General features: G+C 46.3%; 1 protein-coding gene across 3 annotated transcripts in view; it reads left to right on the forward strand.

Moving 5' to 3' along the window:
• WWOX (WW domain containing oxidoreductase) overlaps positions 1-21,052 on the forward strand; it is a 909,485-nt gene that overhangs the window by 53,784 nt on the left and 834,649 nt on the right. For all 3 annotated transcript variants that reach the window (XR_011561738.1, XM_019979231.2, XM_019979230.2), the window contains exon 5: positions 1,598-1,704. Coding sequence is in view for 2 of the 3 variants with exons in the window: in XM_019979231.2 (XP_019834790.2) it covers positions 1,598-1,704 (107 nt within the window). In the remaining variant the exon portion in view is untranslated. The remainder of the gene's footprint in view (positions 1-1,597; positions 1,705-21,052) is intronic.

Here is a 21,052-nt window from a genome sequence, read left to right on the forward strand (position 1 = left end):
ATTCCTCATGGATTAGAACTTAAAATTATGAAATATTCAGGTTTTTCTCTTATAATTCTTTTGGTTCATCTTTACATCGTATGTCTTTTTCCATTCTTTTAATATTTTATCCTTATATTTAAGGATATAAAACAAAACATGCAATTTTGTAGGGAGTGTATTGTTTGTGTATATATATATGTTTTATTCAGTCTGACGGTCTTTGTGTTATGATTGCAGTTTTTAGTTCACTTTACTGGGATTGCAGATATATTTGGGGTTAAATATATTACTTTATTATTGGCTTTCTATGTAACTATTTTATATTCCATTTTTCTCTTCTTTCTTTTTTTTTTTTTGTAATCTACTTGCCCTTCCTTAACTGGTTAAGTTTGTATTATTTTACTATTATTTCAGTGGTAATTGTAGAGATAACATCCTGTATCTTTGACTTACTGAGGTTCTTATATAAATTAGCACTTTCTGGGCAGTGCAGGGGTCTTAGAATACTTGAATCTCAAGTACTTACCTCCTGGGTTATGTGTCATTATTGTCAATAGAGTAATGCTCACTAGGTATGTTAAATGTACAAACTATTACCATTATCCTTTAGAGTTTTTCATCTGTTTACCCTTTATATTACTCTGTCGTTTTCTGCAGTCCTGATTTCTATCTAGGGTCCTTTCCCTCGTATCTGAAAAGCATCCTGTAGTATTTCCTCTGTTGTAGACGTGCTGAGGATATATTCTTTCAGCTTTTGCTTGTTTAAAAATCTTGTTTCCGTTTATTTTTGAAGAGTGTCTTTACTGGGTATAGAAGCACCAGATGCCGGCTCACCTCTCTTGGCCTTTCAGCTTCTCCAGATGTCAGCCCCCCAGATTCTCGATCATACCGTTGCTCTGATGCCCTCAAAGAGGGTGTGTGTGCGTGTCTGTCTGAGTGTTTGTGGTTTTGTCCTGCTTTCTAACTGTTCTCAGCGAGAGTGTGGGTCTAGCAAACTGAGCTGCCATTGCTGGAAGCAGAAGTGCTAGACACATTTAAAACAGTCCAGAGCGCCCTGTCAGGGACTTATTAGCAGGTGTTCGTTTTACTTTCCAGGTTTGTTTTCTCTGGTTAGACTGTGGACTCTCTGAGGACAGTGTCCATGTCAGTCTTCGTATATCCTTACTCTTTGTATTGAGCACAGGATCTGGCTGTTGTCGAGCAGTGGTTCAAAGGCTGGCTGTGCTGCAAGCGCTGCTAAGGTTGGCCTTCACCTTTGAAATCGCTCTGTTCCTGGGGCAGGTTTTCTCAGCCTCAGCACTGTAGACATTTGAGCCAGATGCTTCTTTGCTGTGGGGCTGTCCTGCGCCATATTGGATGTTCTGTAGCATGCCTGGCCTTCACCGGCCAGGTACCAGTAGTACACCCCGCTTCCTGGCCCACAGTAAAGTCAGTAGACATTTGCTGACTACTCAAAGTGTCTCATGATATTTGCAGATTTCTTCTAGGGGGCAAATCCTGTCTGGTTGAGAACCACTAGAGTAATGCATAAGGTGCTCAGCAAAGGCCATTCAGCGTCATGACTTGGTGCTTTTGCATTTGTGTTTTCTAATGTGGACTTTCCTTTAAACCACAGGGTTTGAAACTGCCAAATCTTTCGCCCTCCATGGCGCACACGTGATCCTGGCCTGCAGGAACATGACGCGAGCCAATGAAGCCGTGTCCCGCATTCTAGGAGAATGGGTAAGCGAGCACTTATATTTGTCTTTTTAATTGTCAAATACATATGCTGGGATAAATACTTGAAGGTTTTAGTACAGTTCATAAAGTTTATTGCTCTTGGAATAATGTTTTCTTTGTTGTTAAAGTCATACTCTCTTTGTTTATTTATGAATGGAAGGACAGGCAAGCCGTTCATAATTTGTTTATAGTTCTCTGTCAATGTCATCTGCTTTATTAGTCAGAGGTTCGAGAATGTTTACTCATTTAGCTCATTTATTAGGAAAAACAGAATGTGGTTGACGCCCTTGAGTGTGACTAAGAGGTTATATGTGGTTTTAGAATGACAAGGGAGCAGACTTTAGCCCCATCTCAGTTTTTCCTCTTAGCTTTTCTCTTTGCAGATGTGGGTGTTGATACGCCTGTGTTCACAAACATGTATTGAGGGCAGTCAGTGCTCTTGGGGTTAAGGATATAGCATCAAATAAAACAAAATACCTGCCCTCCTCAGCTTCTAGGTAGGAGAAACAGACCATAAAGGGATAATTAAAGCTTAACGTGATGTCAGGTTGTTACAAATGCAGTGGAGGCCAGTGAAGCAGAGTGAGGGGTCAGGAGTGGACAGCGTGGACTATTTCAGCTTGGGTGGTCAGCAGAGACCCCTCTAAAGCTGTGGCATTTGATCCAGGCCCTGATGACATAGCGAAGTAAGCCGTGCAAATGTCAGGGGAAATACTTTGCATGCACACGCAAAGGGGGTGGAAATGTGCCTGGGGAATTATAGGCTCAGTGGGGACGCTTGTGTGCCTGGAGCCCAGTGGAGGGTGAGGAGGTTGCAGAGGGTCTCAGAATCACGGTGACATGAAAGGGTTTGAGCCAGAGTGACACAACTGTTGAGTGATTTTTTTTTCTTTTTTAACATGATCACTGGGCTTTGAAGTGACATACAGACCTCATTCATTCCTGTGCCTGTGAAGCGCCCCACTGGCGTAGGCGCTGGGTGTCTAGTGTTAAGGGAAAACCGGTGTTGCCACTGTCTCTCTAGAGCTTTCAGCTGAGGGTGGAAGACAAAGCAAGCCAAAGAAAGGTAAACAGCAGTGTAAACCTGAAATGAGGCAAAGTGGTGTTCCAAAATGGTGAATGATGCCAGAGAGGCAGGGGGCATTTGGAGTCCCCAAGAAAGAGGTGGCTGAGCTGAGATCTAAGGCAGGATCAAGGGGAATTGGGAAGAAGGGTCAAACTGTGCCGAGGGGGTGGTCTGTGTGGTGGCTCTGGGGCGGGGGAGACAGGTGGCTGGAGCCGGGCGTGGAGGGGGCTGGATAGTCCTTGCCAAGACTGTCTTCATCCTCTGAACACCGTGGAAGATTTCTTGCCATCCGAAGAAATAGACTATGGTCTGTTTAAGAGAATGTCCGGCCTTCTGGGTTGAGAAGTTATGAAAGTCAAGAAAAGGGAGATTTATTTCTGCTTTTTCAAGCAGGATTTCAAACTTAGTATGTTTCAAATGAACCCTTGTCTTGATCTCACTGGATTCATTATTTTGAGTTAAATTAAAAAACAGGGCCCATTTTTTCCCCCAGTTATCTTAGCATCTTTCTAACTCCAGAGTTAGTAAAATGTATTAACCTCTACTACGTGGTATAGAGTAATCTTTAGAGATGTATAGAGAATGAATGGTCATATGTGCATATGGTTTGAATCTTCATGAAGTGTATACGATGAAAAGTGAAAGTCCCTTGCGTTCTTCTCTTGGGGGTATATATCATTAACTATTTCCTGTATGTTCTTCCAGAAGAGGTCGTGTATACTAGCCAACACACCTACATGCTGTTATGTACTTTGATTTTTTTTTTTCCCCACTTAATACTAGAGGAAGTCTTTTGTTCTCAGTGCAGAGCTGCCTCGTGGCTCTTACCTGTTGCGTGGCCCTCCGTCGTGTGCTGATGCTGTCACTTATCCGCTTTGGTCTTCCAAGTGACGCTCTCGTAGAGTCCCGGCTCTCACATTTCCATCCAAAGTTGGCTCTCAACTCAGCCGCAGTGGACCATTCTTCCGTTTTTAGGTTTATTTATTTTTAATTGAAGGGTAACTGCTTTACAGCATCGTGTTGGCTTCTGCCGTACGTCGGCATGAATCAGCCGTGGGTATGCGTGTGTCCTGTCCCAGCCCGCTAGGTTGTCACAGAGTCCTGGTTTGCCCTCCCTGAGTCGCACAGCATATCGGCTATCTATTTTACGTGTGGTAGTGTTTCCATGCTGCTCTCTCCGTATTCCGTTGCATTTAAGTACCGCATCTTCTTTATCCAGTCCTCTGTTGATGGACGTTTAGGTTTCTTCCATGTCTTGGCTGTTGTAAATAGTGCTGCATTGAACACTGGGGTGCATGTAGCTTTTCAAGTTACTGTTTTCTCTGGATATATGCCCTGAAGTGGGATTGCTGGGCTTAAGCACTCAGTTAATTGTTAGTTAGCTGCTGCTGCTAGTAATAATAATAAAATAATTTCTTATTCATACATGAAAGTACAAGGGAATGTTTACTTTTCTTAACCTCTCCAAGTGGCCGAAAGAGGAGCTGTAGGGAGTGTGTTCATCAGCATGACTCCAGTGGAGTTGCAATGAATTTTTTCTGTCTTCATGTCTGGACTCCTACGTTTTAATAGATGTGTATTTAGTTTGTTGATGAGTATTTTCCAGTGGAGCTCATATTAGCACTCAACTGTCATTTGAAAAGCCATCTTAATTATTGATGTGATTGCTTTTTCTTTTGTATTTACAGAGAAACACACTTTGCATGTATTTAGGGAAGATTGTTAAGGGATCCGTCATCAGGAACAGCACGCAGTGGTTTATATTACAACGGTTATTGAGAAAGAGGGGAGACGAGGGCTCAGAGAGAAGATTTATTAGTCGGAGGTAATGGAATGTGCACGTGTCGGGGAGAGCACGCGTGCTCGGCTGGGTGTTGCCACGCGTTTGATGCTGGGGGGACTGAAGTGTCGTAATTATTCTAGTTTTCGGTAGAGTTGATACTCAGTCTGTTTAGTTGGAGTGAAGCCGGGTGGAAAGCTGACAGTGTTGTGTCATACTGCAGCCTCATCGATAAGCATCGGAAAATCGTGATTTCACTCTCATTGTCAGATATGGAGTGCTTGGTGCCAGCCTGCATGTTAGTTTGCTGTGCTTTTAATGGATGCTGACAACCTGTTTTCATGACGCGGTCGTAAGGAGTGAGGAGGGCAGGATGCCACCCAAAACACTGCTCGAACTTCTAAGAGCCGCTGGAGAGATCTAGCTGCTTCTAGACTCTCTCTGATCCACTCAATGACTTCATGATCGTGTGTGCTTCAGTGTTGTGGTCATTTCCCCCACTCTCCTGCGATAGAAGAAGCTTAAATCCGGTAATGTGCCCTTATAGACAGAAGGCCTTGGGTGTGATGCCTTCTCTCTTGTGATGTGTGTGTTGAGAGGAGGTGTGTGGGATGGGTAATCTACAAGCCTGGTGTCTGTCTAGTCAGGCAACTTGGCTTGGAAAAACTGATCATTGCTCAACTCATCACAGAATGTAAGGCTCTTCCCCATTGTTGTGAGTGATCTCTAACTAAACAGAAATATAAAAACTCTTAATCTTTTTAATAGTTATGGACTGTTGGGAAAAGTTCATCTGACATCAGCCGCTAGATTTGTTCCTCATTTCTTTGCTTTAAAAATTGTTTTTATGTATAGGATTGGATTTTCAATAAATTTAAGTATGGTGTAAACAAGTCTGTACACCAGCAAGAACTATATAAACCACTTGCTTTAATCAGTGTGTGCTTAGTCGCTTAGTCGTGTCTGACTTTAGCAGACACACACGCACACAGGCAGAAAGGTTCTACCTTGGGACATTTTTGTTTACAAAATGTCATCTCCTTATCACCTGCAGATGGAATTGGGTAGTCATAGCTGTGTCTGTACTCGGCGCTCTGCTTATTGGCACTTAGCAGTGAAATATTTGTGTGTGAAACCTATCTTGCAGATGAGGCTTTAGAGGCTGGAAGAAGGGGGAGGACTTTGCTCAAGCTCACACAGCTGGGAGCTACGTGGTCGACCCAAGGTGTGAAGCCGTGTCTCCTGACCCCAAAGCCCATCTCATTACCCGGTCCAGAATGACTGGTGTGTGTTGTGGTGGAGGACGGGCCTATTTCATGGGCTTGATTTCTCTGTCCATGATGTAGGGGTCCCTGTGGTTCTCTAGCAAAGAGAGCCGTACTGGTCGCGTTTTGAAACCCAGTTGCTGAGCCTCCCCTCCCCAAGGAAGCTCTTCCCAGACTTGCATTTCAAGTGTACACGGTGTAGTTACTATTGAACTTCAGCTGCCTCTTTGCCCTTCCCTGTCACAGGCTCAGGAAAGATTCTTTATCAGATAATAAATTATTCATCCGTCTCATAGACATAATCGGTTGCTAAAATATTCTGAGTTTCCTCTGTCTCCAGAATGCCTAAAACTTGTGATGGGTTCTTCTCCTCCTCTTAAGTTTTTCCATTTCATTTCTCATTCTGAAATTTTTGCATTGACTTATTAATCTTGCCTGTTATTCATTGTCTTTGATCACCATCTCCTTGTCTTCGTTTGCATGTGTTGGTTTTTTCACTCAGTCTTAAACTGAATATTTCAAACTTTACATCCGTTGTAACCTTTGCATAACGAGGGCTATGATTTACTGCTGAGTTTTAAAGAGTGCAAAGTCAAGCATAGACGGAGAGCTCCAAACCACCACTCTCAACCACGTGAAACTCAGTGCAGATGCATTCTTGCATCAATACGGGCCCCCGAGTTCTTGTTAAACAATTTCAACATAGTGGGGAGAGATGGATTTCATCTTCAGATGATGTTCAGCCAGTGGTCAACAAGTCTTCCTTCTGGCCACTAGGCATTTAGGCTCCATCATTTAAGAGGAGAAAAGTATGTGTGAGACTGAGTTTCATGTTTATTATGGGGCGTCTACAGAGAGTCTCAGACATAGCCGTTGTTAGATGAAACAGAGGAGACACAGCCCTGAGCCAGTAAAACCTTCCGTGCACGGCCAAACAGAGATACAGCTGTACATGAGGCAGCGTCTCAGGGTGGGGTGGCTCACGCTACCAAAGGTTAAGGTTTTTTGTAAGCATGCATTTAAAATCGACTGAGTTTTAATTTACAGGGAGGCAGCCCAGAGGAGTAGAGGGAGCCCCGGCTCTGGAGTCATCCAGGCCTGGGAACCAGTCATGATTCAGATGTGAGTTCGCTGCGTCTCCCTGGGCACATTTGGTTATGCCCTTGAACGTTTGGTTCTGCCCTTGGTTTATTTACCTGTGGAAGGGGAATGGTCCTGGTAATGGTTCATTATGCACACTGTTGCACAGAACCCAGCACATAGTAAAAACTCAGAAAGAAAAAAAAAAAGGTAGTTTCTGGAGAGGCCATCTTGCTCAACACAGATCCCTAAAGTAGGCACACTCTCAGAAGTCTTGTTCCTTAAAAAAAAATATCGATTAGAGCCCTCAGCAGTAGCCAGGCCTCCCTGCTTCTTCCCGTCAGAGTGTCAGGTCACACTGAGATGAGCTGGGGCGAGGCGAGGGCTCCATGCTTCTCCGGGGGGCAGGAGGGGCGTGGAGAAGTGACTGGCCGTGTCGCTGGTGCCCACGCCCTGGTGTGGCACTGGCTAGTGCTGGCAGAGGCCAGGGTTAGTGCCCGAGGTGTGTGGCTGGCAGGCCCAGTGGTCTGTTCCTGGGGAGCTCACCTGGGACTAAGCCCTTGCCCCTTAGTCAGCTGGGGACGCAGATGTGCCTGGATTTTGAAGACTTGAGAACTAAATGGCCATGGTAGTTTTAAAATCTGTCCAAAAAAAATAAAAAAATAAAATCTGTCCACACATTCCTTCTCCTCTTTTTTTTGTGTGTGTGTCATTTTAACGTTTATTTTCATTTTATTTTTGGCTGCGCGGGGTCTCTGTTGCCGCGCGCAGGCCGTCTCTAGTTGCATCGAGCACAGGCTTCTCATTGTGGTGGCTTCTCTTGCTGCGGAACACCAGCTCTGGGGCGCGTGGGCTCAGTAGCTGTGGCTCACGGCCTTAGTTGCTCTGCGGCATGTCGGATCTTCCTGGACCAGGGATTGAACCGGCATCCCTTGCATTGGCAGGTGGATTCTTAACCACTGGGCCACCAGGGAAGTCCCTACACATTCTTGGATGCCCATTCCCTTCAGATATGGATCCTCATTCTCCTCCCCTCCAGTGTGGGCTGGACATAGCGATTCACTGTTCAGGGATACAGTATGGCAGAAATGATGGAGCGTGACTCACAGGAAGGATCGTAAAAAGCTGGTGGCTTCCTCCTGCCTGGTGTCCTGGATCGCTCAGCGTGGGGGAAGCCAGCTGCTGTGCTGGGGGGTGCTCGGGCATCCCCATGGAGAGGCCCTGGGATAAGGAACTGAGCCCCACGTGACAGGCCTCCTGAGAGCCCTCTTGGACTCCTCCGTCCCCGTCAAGCCTGCAGACGACTGTGGCTGAGAAGTCGATGGCAACCGCACCAGAGATCTCGAGTCAGAACCATCTGTTCCTGACCTAGAGAATCTCGGTGAGACAGCAAATGCTTACTGCCTTAAACCTCTACACCTTGGGAGACGTGTTACATAGCGGTAGGTAACAAATATGGGGTCCTGGCCTCAGGGGAATAGGCTCTTAGAAACTGGGCAGTGAGTGCAAAGGACAAGATGGGGACAAGGTGGGGACTTGCCCAGAGATGGCCTCCGAGTGCAGGGCGCCTTATGTTCTTAGGGTGATGTCAGCTGTCTCAGTCACCGTGTCCCACCTCCTCCCACCGTGGAGACCACTTACACAGCTTCTCTGAACAGAGCTCACCCGGATTTGGCTTAAATGCTTCCAGGGATGGATAGGCTTCTCGCTGCAAAGGCAGCCCATCCTGTTGCTACTCATCTCATAATTAGACAGTTCTCCCCGTCTTTCCCCCACCAGCCTTCTCATCAAAACCTACCGAGTACTCACATCTCTCAAATTCCGTAAGTAATAAATCCAAAGTTATTGACGACACCAGGTTACTGAAAGTTGGCCGTGAGGCTGGCCCCTCTCATTTCTTTGTATCCTGTGTCCCCCCCCCCCGACTTTTTTTTTTAAATTGGAGTTAGGGATTCATGTGGGAAAGCTCAGCAGCCGGGGAGAACCATCTGCTCTAGTGCCCTTCAGTGGGTACCAGGTGCAGAGCCCGGACCTACTGGGCCTTCCTCGGAGTTAATGGATCACTGTGAGCCAAGCACAGAGTCTCCTTTTAAATGACTGAAGAACACTGCCCTCATCTACCTGGTGGTTCTCAGGTTCTGATTGTTCCAGCCACACTGTGATCTGTAAAGTGGGTAGCCGGGAGAAACTTCAGTGCATCTCTGTAATGGTTTTGTTGTTGTTTATTGAGAGGGACTAATTAACTTTGATTATTGCACTAATATTATGGCACTTTGACAGCCCTTCAGATTTATGACTCCGGGAAAATAAACAAATGAAATGCAGGTGCTGGAGCAGAAAGAATAAGTTATTACTGAACTTTAATTACCTGGAATGTTTTAGCCAGGAGAGAATTAGTTGATGAATTACAGGATGTTGAAATCTACATCAAATTGTGAGCAACATGCAGACAAAAATGAAAAGGGCGGCTGGGAGGGTGCTGTTTTTCAGGGAGGAAAGGATAGGGCACATCTGATGGTGATCTGAATAGTGTTTCATCGATTAATCCCTGTTTCCAGTGGAGCAGGATTTTACACAGTGCTGTTCAGAGCTCGGTCCCTGACCCCACTGTCAGTACCACCTGAGAACCTGTTAGAAACGGAGGTTCCTGGCCTCCCTGTGCCTGAGACCTTCTAGATCAGAGTTTCTGGAGGTGGAGCCCAGCAGTGTGTGTTTCACAGTCCCTCCAGTAGATTGCAGTGTATTGCTCTGCAGTTCTCATGCTGTGTGCCTTTTTTTTTTTTTTTCAAATAAAAGGGCAAGTACAGATTTTTACCTCTTTTTACAAAAATCAGGTGTTGTTCTTACAGCCTCATTTACCAGCTAACCCGGAGATTCTTAGACTGTTTAAAAAACTGTACGGGTACTTATGAAACATGCGTTTTGTACTATATGTAGTGGGTGCTCTAAGACAGTTTAGTATACAGTACGTCCCCTACATACAAACCACCTTCAGTTTGCGCGAAGTTTTGAAAGTTGTGAACTTTCAAAGTAGCAGCGTGTGTTCGCGTGTCCAGTCATGTAAGTTAGTTCGTGTGTCTGGTGTACAGTGTCAAGCGCGTGCGTCCTCGTTTAATTCTCCTTGTAGTGTTTCCTGCTCTGAGAGCCTTTAACAGATTGGTGGGGGGGAAGGTTCGTGCTGCTTAGAAACTGTGAAAATAGAGAAAAACACGTTTACTCGTCTGCAGCCCTCTCTGAGGAGTAGGGTGACAGTTTATTGTTCAAACCAGAAAATGCGGAGAGCCATAGGGCCATGCTGATTATCCCAGGAGAAGAGGCAGCAGCCGGGAGAGAAGCAGGGACATCCGAGCAGCCCCGTCCAGTGCAGTTACCCAGCCGTCCGCCCTGGCCGGGCTCCGTACGGCACAGGTGCAGTCTGGCTTCCGATGAGCCCTGCACCGGCCTTCGTCTCTGCAGCTCTGGGTCCTCTCCTGGCCTCACCTTTTAAGAACTTGCTGTTTTCATTCCCATAGAAGCCTGGCCAGCCTTCAGCCCAAGACTGTCGCCATTCCTTGGACAGTTAGTTGCAAAGCTAACTGTGACTCCAGATCTTTCGTTGTGAAAGTTGCAGAGATTTTTTTCCTATTTCTCGCCTCGCTGAGTCTTCGCTGGGGCTCGTGGGCGCTTTGTTGTGGCCTGTGGGCTTTGCTTGTTGCAGAGCATGGCCTCCAGGGCACACGGGCTGTAGAGCGCCTGGGCTCAGTGCTGTGTGATGGGACGGGGACCATTTTTTAAGTCTTTACTGAATTTGTTACGATATTGTTTCTGCTTTATATTTTGGTATTTTTGGCCCGAAGCGTGTGGGATCTTAGTTCCCTGACCAGGGATCGAACCCACACCCCCTGCACTGGAAGTCCAAGTCTTAACCGCTGGACCACCAGGGAGGTCCCAGCACTGCAGTGTCTGTTGCAGGCAGCCTTCCTTTTGTGCGGTTTCTCCCATCGTCTGACCCTTCCAGAGGCTGCCTTCTTGTGGAGAGTGCCGTGCGCCCGAGGAGCAGAAATGCAGTGTTGACGTTGGACTGAGCCTGACTCTCCATAATGTAAACTTACCCAGAATTCGTGCAGCGCCGTTTAGAAACGCACAGCGATCATCAGAACTGCCTTCCACCCGGGGTGGTTCATGGCTGGTCTGGTCTGGGAATGTGGGTAAGCGAGAGCTGGTTAAGTGTTTATTTTCAGCTCTGGTTAAATTTGCAACCTTGGAGAAGATGCTGGGGCACGTGGCAGCGAGGTTGGTGATCAGAGTCCTCGTAGGCTTGATGGCCTTCTTGCGTGCCTGCCAACGGCTTTGGGGAGACATCAAAGAAGAGCAGAAATAATTCTGTGTTTCCTTAAGGTATATGTGAAAAAAAAAAGTTCTTTTTAGTCATATATGACCCATTGCGTTTGAAGTAACTCTTTTAGCCGTTACTTGTAGGGGATCCAGCAAAATGGAAGCTGGTTTGTGTAAGAGTGATACAATGGAAGATTCATTCATGAATTGGTGAAGTCATTTGTCTTTTTTAGGGAGAGTTTTGGATTACAGGATGACATTTTGGTAGACTGGTGTCGTCAAATGGTAGCATTCGGGGATTGAAAAGGACTTGCTGAAATCATCCCGTTTACCCCCCACCCCCAACTCGACAAATGGGGAAACTGAGGCCCAGAGAGGGTAACTGAGCCTTTAGTGTGGCAGGCAGGGATGCCTTCTTGGAGATGCTTGTCATATTGCCCATTTGTCTGCTGTGAAAAAAAAAAAATGGGTGCATGTTTGTTTGTTTTTTAAAAGACAATGGAACTGCCTGTAAGATAGGAACCGAAGCAGCCAACACTTCTGCCACTTCATCTGGATGGCTAGTTTAATTCTTCTCATTTTGGTGATGGTGACGATGATGATACAGTAGTAGTAATGGTAGTAGGGGCATTGTGTGCCAGTCTCGGCGTGCAGCGCTTTCAGTGCCTCAATCCAGTTCATTTGTAATGTCATAAACCGCATTGACGTAGTTACGATTATGAATCCTATTTTCAGGTAATACGAGGCTCAGGACCTTGTCTAAGCACACACGGCAAGTAAGCAGAAGAGATGAAATGCCGTCAGAGGGCAGAAGGCTTGCCCGTCACGTTCCTCTCGGTGATCCCTGGTGTGCAGCAGTGTCTGGGCTGAGTTTGTTGAATGAATGACTGAGAGTACATCAGGGTTGGCCACTGAGCCCTGCGGGTTATAACCTGGGTGGCAGCACTGTGGGAAGGGACAGTTTGGTTGCTTTGTTTTTGGAAAACTAGACCAGTGGAAGGTACATATAACCAGATTATTTTTCTCGGGTACTCAGCTGTGTGAATCGATTTTCATGTTGGTGCCGCTGAAGTGCCCCCACTTCTTCATCTGCCCGCTAGCTTGTTGAAGATGGACTAGTTTATGGGACACAGTGATAAGCACACTGTATCCCAGTTCTTTGAAAATCACTGATCTGGTTCAGGCATTCTCAGTTGGCCAGCTCCCCTCACCATTCAGAAGCGGGAGCTGGCTCGTAAATCCACTTGATTTGGAAGGAGAGAAGAGTGGATCAGCTGGAGGGACAGAAATTGAGAGCAGAGGGGCCATGGAAGGACTCGTGGACGCGTCCCGGAGCCTTTGGCCTTCACCTGGAGAGACAGTGTGTGATGGGGAGAGAGAAGGGTGGCCAGAAACCAGTCACTACTTTAAAAATTACAAGACCTCTGGCGACGCTAGCTAGGCCTTCGGAAGTGTGTGTAGAAACCTTCTTGTTGCTTGTTGCTTCGGTCAGAAAACCAGCTGGGGTGGTGCTTCTGAAGTCCCCTTTCCTTTCGGAAAGTAAGTAATTGTCCTGCAGCCTGTCAAGACCGATGGTTACTGAAGGAGATGAACTGGAGAGGGAAAGAGAGAAGGAAACACAGCCAGGGTTGGGGTTGGGGGGATAGACACACAGAGAAAGACAGACAGACGCGCACACGGGGGAGAGAGGTTGGGGGAGGGAGGGAACCACTCTCCTGAGTGTTTTTATGGAGCTTTTTAGTGCCAGCCTCTGCATGATGGGTTTGATCACTGTTTTCAGAGTTCTCTGATCATTTCTTGCTCAGAAAGGAGGAAATTAGAATTGTTGAGCTATGATTTGTTTTAATCAGAAAGAAATTGTCTAACATAAATCTCCCCGTGAGTGCTGGAAAAGACCTAAAGTGGCCAGGAAAAAAAAATACCAATACTTTGCAAAGGAGGAATGATTGTTCCAATCCGTGGCTTAATTGACTCTAAGCCTTAATGAGACTCGGGCTGGAGCAGGCTGTACAGGCTTGGTGGCTGGGACCACCAGTGAAAGGCCCCAGGGAGGGGAGGACTCTGGGGTGGTTATTTGGTTCTTTGCTATGGACGCGATTTTTCTAATTGAGCGGGAGTCCCTAATACCAGATAGTCATTTTTTTTTTTTCCTATGAAGAGAGTAAATTTTTTTCTCTAACACAATAATTTATTTTAAATTACAGCCTTTTCTATTGGAAGCATTCATTTATGTTAGATTATCATTCCCCAAGTGAAGTTTCACTGATGCTGTATAATTAAATATAGATTGTTTTTAAAGAGTATATATTTTAAATTTATAAGTGGACAGATTGTGGTATATCAGACTTTATTTAAGGAGAGTAAATAGCTCCTCCCAATGAGCATGATGCTGGTCAGAAAGGATTCCTTCGGCCTCAGTGTGTCCCTGTTCTGGGCCAGGCACCTTCGTGGGAAGGGATGCTGAAATGTGCTTGCGTCATCCGTCTAGAAGCGAGGTCTTACCAGTATAAATAACTGGCTCGGGCTCTGATCTGCCCCAGTTTGAATCCTGTTTCTCTACGAACCAGGTGACCTTCACTTCCTGTTTCCTCATCTGTAACATGGGATGCTAACAGTATCTGAGTCACAGGGTTGTGAAGATTAGCTGCTCTTGCACAGAAAGTGCTTAGAATGGTACCTGGATACTTAGCACAGTACCTGGGTACCGGCTGTGTGCTATACAAGATAAAAAAAAAAAGGCATTTGAGGCCGCTGTGCGGTTTGGCTCCTGCCTGCCTCTCCAGGTTCCCCTCCTACTACTCTCCTCCTTGTCCCAGCCGTACCAAACTCACGGCTGTTCCCAGACTCTCTGTCTCTCTTTCGGCCCAGAGGACTTCCTCTGCTTAGGGCAACCTCAGCCACGGTCATCCTAACTGATGGGCACGTCCTTATGCTGTGAGTCTCTGCCCATGTGCGTTTTCTCCCCAAAGCTCTCGAAGACTGCTTTTCCCCGCTCCTGCCCAGCTTCCCTCCCTCCCTTCCCTTCTCTTAGCAGAGGGTTAGCACCCCCTTTTCTCTGAGAGACGTGGCAGTGATGAAGAAAACAAAGGTCCCTGCCTCCAAGGAGCTTACAGTCCATGTTTTGGTTTTTAAACACGTGTCCATCACAGCACTGCTCACATCACACACTGATCGTTGGCTGAATAAGCCAGAGACATCTGTGGGAACTTTATTGTATGCCAGGCATCCCACTGGATGGTGAGCCTGTGTAGTACCTGAGATTCTGTGCTTGCCTTCTGGGAGTAGAGGTGTTTTGACAGATGTGTACGTTGATAATAGTATTATTATTACTAACCCTCCACTTAGGGGTACAGGTGTGAAAGGGCAGGAGTTGGGCAGGCCCTGGCTGCCAGCCCAGGTTCAGTAATGGCCAGGCAGCAGCAGACCCCGGGCCGTGTGTCCCGTCGCCTGTGGCTGCTGTTGGACCAGTCGGCTGGAAGTAGGCGGGTTTCTCTCTGACTCCAGCCGCCGAGTTCATGGTCACAGCCTGCAGTGTGGAGTCAGCCCGACCTGCATAGGCGTCCTGGCTCTCCATCCGCTGGCGGGGCATGTTCTCAGCCCAGGCGCCCCTCCAGCTGACTGGGGAAGCGGGGGCGCTGTTCCCCTTGCAGGGCACTCGTCAGGATGGAGTGGGATGACAGTGCTGGCTCCTGGCTGCACTCCGGCCCACCCGCTGGTGCACTTGAGTGAGAGCTTCTGGGGTCTCTTCCCCACGCCTGTCTGTCTTGGCTCCGGCCCCTCTGGGTCTTCCTGACCCCCTCTTCCCTCCGGATGCCAGCCAGTGCCTCTTTTGGGTATGTCTGCCCCAGTGAAGCCTCCTCGCTGCGGTACTGGATCCCGTGGGATGGTGACGGTTTCCGGAAGCTTCTGGTCCGTGCGCCAGCTGGGAGGAAGCAGAATCATTCCCCGTGCCTTGGCTCGCATCCTAGAAGGCTGCACAGATACTCTGGGCAGGCTTCAGCGATCGTGCATCAAGGCCTCCATTATGGCTCTGGAATGAAAACATGCCCCGGTGCTCCCCGCGTGCGGAGCTGGAGGCTGTGCATGGCCCAGACCTCGCAGTGGCACTAACCTGCCTCCCACCCAATCAGGAGGTCCCACGGCAGCCAGGGGCTGCTCCACACGCTCAGCTGCATGCTTGTTCCTCTGAGGATGCAGAAAGAAAAACAAAAGCAGGCGTTCCCAGGACCCGAAATGTCGAGACGCACTTCCGGCCTGAGGCCGGACGGGTCACTTGAAGCTCAGAGAAGTGATCTGTCCACGTTTGTGGAGCCAGACTCGGGACAGGCCACAGAGCAGTCACGACTGACTCGGTGGTTTCTCATCTTTGTCAGGAATGCCGACTTCATAGCCCCACATTCATGTTCTCCTTAGCAGGGACCCTCCTGTAGAGGTAGTCGTGAATCTGGCAACTCAGAATCATAAAGGTTTTAGGATTTGTGGAGAATTTATCCGTGAAAGGAAATGGACGAATTAAAAATACAAATGGGCTCAGCTGCCCCCGCAGGGAGGAATCCTCGGGATCCATGTTTCTTCCCCCTTCATGCTGTAAACATATGGCGCGGATTTTCTGCCCTCATTACAGATGCTGAGAGGAGGCAAAGACAAATATTTATATTACATTCATGTTTTACAGTAAAAACACTGTTCGGTTTGTTTATACAGTTCCACTGTTACAGTTTTTATGGTTGGTAATGAAACCACTGTAAAAACCAGCCTGGGTTATATAGCAGATACGATAAGGCCCAAGTATTCAGGGAGAGACCCTGGACGGGATGGTTGACGTCATGAGTGGGGCATCAACGGCTGAACGATGTGTTAGGACAGGCCGGGCTAGGCTATAATAACAGACGACCTCAGAGTCTCCAGGGCTTAAAGCAACTGAGGTTTATTTCTCCTTCCAGTGACGTTCTCCATCGGGAGTTGCTGGGAAGGCCGAGCTAGATGGAACCTGCCTTAGCTGCCCGGAGTCAGTGTGCGCTGCTGGAGGCTGTGACAGAGGACGAGAAAAGCTTGCTGACCACGCGCTGCGCTTCGGGTTCATGGCTCAGAGGCGGCTCATGTTCCAAGGGCCAAAGCCACGTGCAGCCTCTGGGTGCAGGGGGCATACCCACCATGTGCACGGGGGGTGGGGCGCAGCCAGGATAGCAGAGCGCCACCCGCAGGACCCTTCTGGCCGCCTCAAGCCTTTCTGGGGTTTGTTGTTGTTTAGGTGCTAAGTCGTGTCCGAGTCTTTGCCACCCGGTGGACTGTCATCCTCCAGGCTTCTCTGTCCATGGAGTTTTCCAGGTGAGAATACTGGAGTGGGTTGCCATTTCCTTCTGCAGGGTATCTTCCCGGCCTAGGGATCGAACTAGCGTCTGCTGCATTGGCAGGCGGGATTTTTACCACAGAGCCACCTGGAAAGAGCTCCTTTTTGTTGTTACTTAACTATAAGTCGGGCTTCCCTGATAGCTCAGTTGGTAAAGAATCCGCCTGCAATGCAGGAGACCCCGGTTTGATTCCTGGGTCGGAAAGACCTGCTGGAGAAGGGATAGGGTACCCACTCCTGTGTTCTTGGGCTTCCCTTGTGGTTCGGCTGGTAAATAATCCACCTGCAATGTGGGAGACCTGGGTTTGATCCCTGTGTTGGGAAAATCCCCTGGAGGAGGGAAAGGCTATGCACGCCAGTACTCTGGCCTGGAGAATTCCATGGACTGTATAGACCATGGGGTCACAAACAGTCGGACACAACTGAGCAACTTTCACACTTTCAACTGATAGTCTGTGTCTTGTCCAACTTTGAATCAAATCGCGGTAAAGAGGGCATAAGAGACCACCCCTGTCTCCCTAAAGTTGATGAGACTCCTGTCTTCACTTTGCCATGACCTGGATAGAAGGGACCCGCAGCTGTCTCCAGGAATAGGTCACAGTGCAGAAAAAGGTTTCAGATCCACAGGTTGAGCTGTGATTTTGCCTGAGTGTGTTTGCGTTTATATGCTGATGCCTGGAAGCCCATCAGTAGACTGCGCTCCCTTAAGACCATTACTCTCAAGTGGTGTACACTGCCCCCGTCATGCAGGCATGAAGCGCTGGAGATGACCAGCGATCCAAAGGAAATGAGAAGTGTACTTACGAAAGCAACACGAAGCGACTTTCCACAGACACTTAAAGGTGGTGTCTGGAGCTGAAATGTCCAGTATGGTAGCCAGTGGCCACGTGTGGTAATTGAGGGCTTGAAATGTGCCTGGTCCAGGTTGAAATGATCTGTAAGTGTGAAATAAAATACTTTACAGATTTTGAAGACTTAGTATAAACATATGACATATTTTATTAATTTTTTTATATTAGTTTCCATGCTGAGATGATGTTTTAGATACCGGATTTAATATTTCAACTGTGTTGAAATATTAAAGTTGCTTTCACTTGTTTCTTTTCACGTCTTTTTTGACTTGGCTACTAGAAAATTCAAATTACATATGTGACTTTCATTATTTTATTGAACAGGACTGATCTAAAGGGTAAGCATCAGGAAGAGAGAGAGAGAAAATAATTAGATGCCTTTTTCATAAATTCCTCATTGCTGGAACTCACAGTTTAACCTGACAGTTTATATCCTTGTTGCCATTTTCTGCTTAATATTTTTTTTTGTATTTTAAAATAATTCCAAATTTTCATAGTAGTTGCAAAGACTGGTACCTAGAGTTCCTTGGGGACCCCTCACCCTGCTTCCTCCAGTAATGACATCTTATATAACAATACTGCTAAGTTGCTTCAGTCGTGTCTGACTCTCTGTGACCCTATAGATGGCAGCCCACCAGGCCCCGCCGTCCCTGGGATTCTCCAGGCAAGAACACTGGAGTGGGTTGCCATGTCCTTCTCCAGTGCATGAAAGTGAAAAGTGAGAGTGAAGTCGCTCAGTCGTGTCTGACTCTTAGCGACCCCATGGACTATAGCCTACCAGGCTCCTCTGTCCATGGGATTCTCAAGGCAAGAACACTGGAGTGGGGTGCCATTGCCTTCTCCGATAACAGTACTAGAATGGTCAAATGTAGGAAACTGATATTGGTAGAATATTATAAAGATTTTATTCATATTTAATTGGTTTTTACATGTACTTATTTGTGTGTGTGTATATAATTCTGTGAAAGTTTATCATCTACTTAGGTTTGTGTAACCACCACCATAATCAAAAAACTGAACTGTTCTTTCATCTCCCAACCAACACTCTTTATGTTAGTTTTTATTCTTTGAGTTACTTTTTACATTTTTAATTGATGTATAGTTGATTTATAGTGTTGTGTTAGTTTCTGATGTACAGCAGAGTGATTTGGTTATATAAAGATGTTTGTGTATGTGTGTGTGTATATATATACTTTTTGATGTTATTTTCCATTATGGTTTATTACAGTTTCCTGTATATAGGGAATATAGTTCCCTGAGCTATTCAGTAGGACCTTGTTAATCCATTCTATATACAATGGTTTGCTGAGTTATTTCTTAATTAGGTCAGTTACTTAGGGTGAAAAACTTCTAGGCAACTTACTAGCAAAAGATGCTCTTGGCCCCGAAGTCCATTGCTTTGTCTCTCCATCCTGCTCCTGGAGCGTAGCCGAGTTATCCCCAGCTCTGCATGGAGTTACCCCTCACCTTGAGCACAGTGAGAGTAGTGCACATCTCTTGACAAGGCAGTTGCTTCCTGACCCAGTCTTAAAGGCAACGGGAGTGCCGTCCCCTTAAACAGGCAGCTTGTGTGACCCGTGTGGGCCAGGTGTTCTGGACGATTTACACGGAATCTAACTCCCAGAGTTGCAGGTTTTCTCTTCTCTTTTCTTTTTTAAAGAAAGTGCCTTATAAGTTGCATTTGGTGCTTTTGGAAATAGGTATTATTTGCTGTATTGGAAAGCTTTTTTTAAGTAGGAGGGTTAACTGGGTATGTGCGTCTCTGGCTACTTAAGTAGGCTTTCTTGATACTTGCATCCTAAGATTTGTGTCCGTTTCTTGTTGTTAAAGTCAAGTACACTTTATCCTAATTTTCAACACCTCGGGAGGGCACAGAGAGGCACTTGTCTGCACTTTCTTCAGGCTAAACAGCCCAGGGAGCAGAACCCTGCGTGATCAAGCCCCTCTGTGGCTGGTTCTGCCTTCCTACATCCGTACTAAACATACCATCCAGACACAAATGCTCTGTTCCTCTGTTTACCTTTTCCTGAAAGAACAAGAGGTTTATGTTACCAGCTTATACTGGTTACATATCAGTGTGGCATGTTCTACATTTTATTAATCCAGGAATATGTTCCCTTAACCCCTCCAGGATGGAACCGTATTTGCAATGCTTATTTTCAACTTCAAGATCTGTTATGACTTTGGAAATCTTAAACAAAAGTTTTTAAAATGGCACCCCACTCCAGTACTGTTGCCCGGAAAATCCCATGGATGGAGGAACCTGGTGGGCTGCAGTCCATGGGGTCGCTAAGAGTCAGACACGACTGAGCGACTTCACTTTCACTTTGCATTTTCATGCATTGGAGAAGGAAATGGCAACCCACTCCGGTGTTCTTGCCTGGAGAATCCCATGGACGGAGAAGCCTGGTGAAGCTGCAGTCCATGGTGTCGCACAGAGTGGGACACGACCGAATCGACTTAGCAGCAGCAGCCGCAGCAGCAGCAGTTTTTAAAATAAAATCAGTGACTGTGAGAGTCCCGTGTGATAATGGAAAAGAAATGTAATTTCTTTGCACCTCAGTTTCAGTGTGTGTAAATTGAAGAGACTGATAGTGATGATTATGGTGTGATTTGTTTTGTTGATATTTGAATATATTGTATTTGTTGTAGCGTGAGGCCCACAGCTGACTGTCCATTGTATAATTGCAGTAAAAATAGACAAAGCCTCCAAGCACAGGACCTTGCACTTTTGGGTACTCAGTGAATAACTTCATTTCAATCGGTTTCTCCTGTTTGTTGAATGAATGAGTGAATGGATGAATGAATGAATGAACTTGAATTCCCCCATCACAGTTAGCTTTCTTCTTGAAGGTTGAAAGAAACTACATAGTTTTGACATGCTTTGGAGAACCAAATCAGAAAACATAAAACAAGGCATGGAAACCAGTTGAGTTTCTGTTTCCCTTATTATTCCATTTTTTAAAATCTAAGTCCGTATTTTTGTATGATGCAAATGATCAGGTTTAAACAGATTCTTTGGAAGATGTGGTTCGGGTTCAGGGATTTAAAAGATGTGGTGGGTGTTTCCCAGGCATTTTAAGACCTCCTAAGGCCTCCATTTCCATTAAGCATTATGGATGCATTCCAAGAATTTAATTAATATAACATCTCTTCGTTCATTGTAATTCCTCACCAGGGTTAGGAGAACTTGGGAGTGTTTAGTTTTTTATTCAGTTGATTAAAAGGTACTTTCTATGGTTTTCTAAGTAGCTATTTTCTATGGAATTCAGAAGTTGTCCATGAATATTAAATCAATACAACTAAAATGATCAAAGCATTGAGAAATGCTTTCATCCAAACATAGAAGAATAGTTCTCTTGCCTCAGTTGGGAAAAATAAAGTTATAAGGCTACAGATTGGAGTAAAAGGGTCATATTTGAAAAATCCCAGAACAGTAGGAGTTTTATTTGGAAGTTTTGAGGAGCTCAAAATAAGAAGAGGGAAAAAAAATAAAAACCAGTAAATCTTATACTTCATAGAATGGGCATTAAACTATGGGCTGTCATGACATGGTCCAGGCTGAAAATCCATTGGCTTACATACGGACATCGCAAGATCTGTGCGTGGTTAACATCCCTCGTGGGTCTTGGTGGGGTGAGGGTG

This window comes from Bos indicus, chromosome 18 (genome assembly GCF_029378745.1).
Source record: "Bos indicus isolate NIAB-ARS_2022 breed Sahiwal x Tharparkar chromosome 18, NIAB-ARS_B.indTharparkar_mat_pri_1.0, whole genome shotgun sequence".
In the NCBI taxonomy this organism is placed as follows: Eukaryota; Metazoa; Chordata; class Mammalia; order Artiodactyla; family Bovidae; genus Bos; species Bos indicus.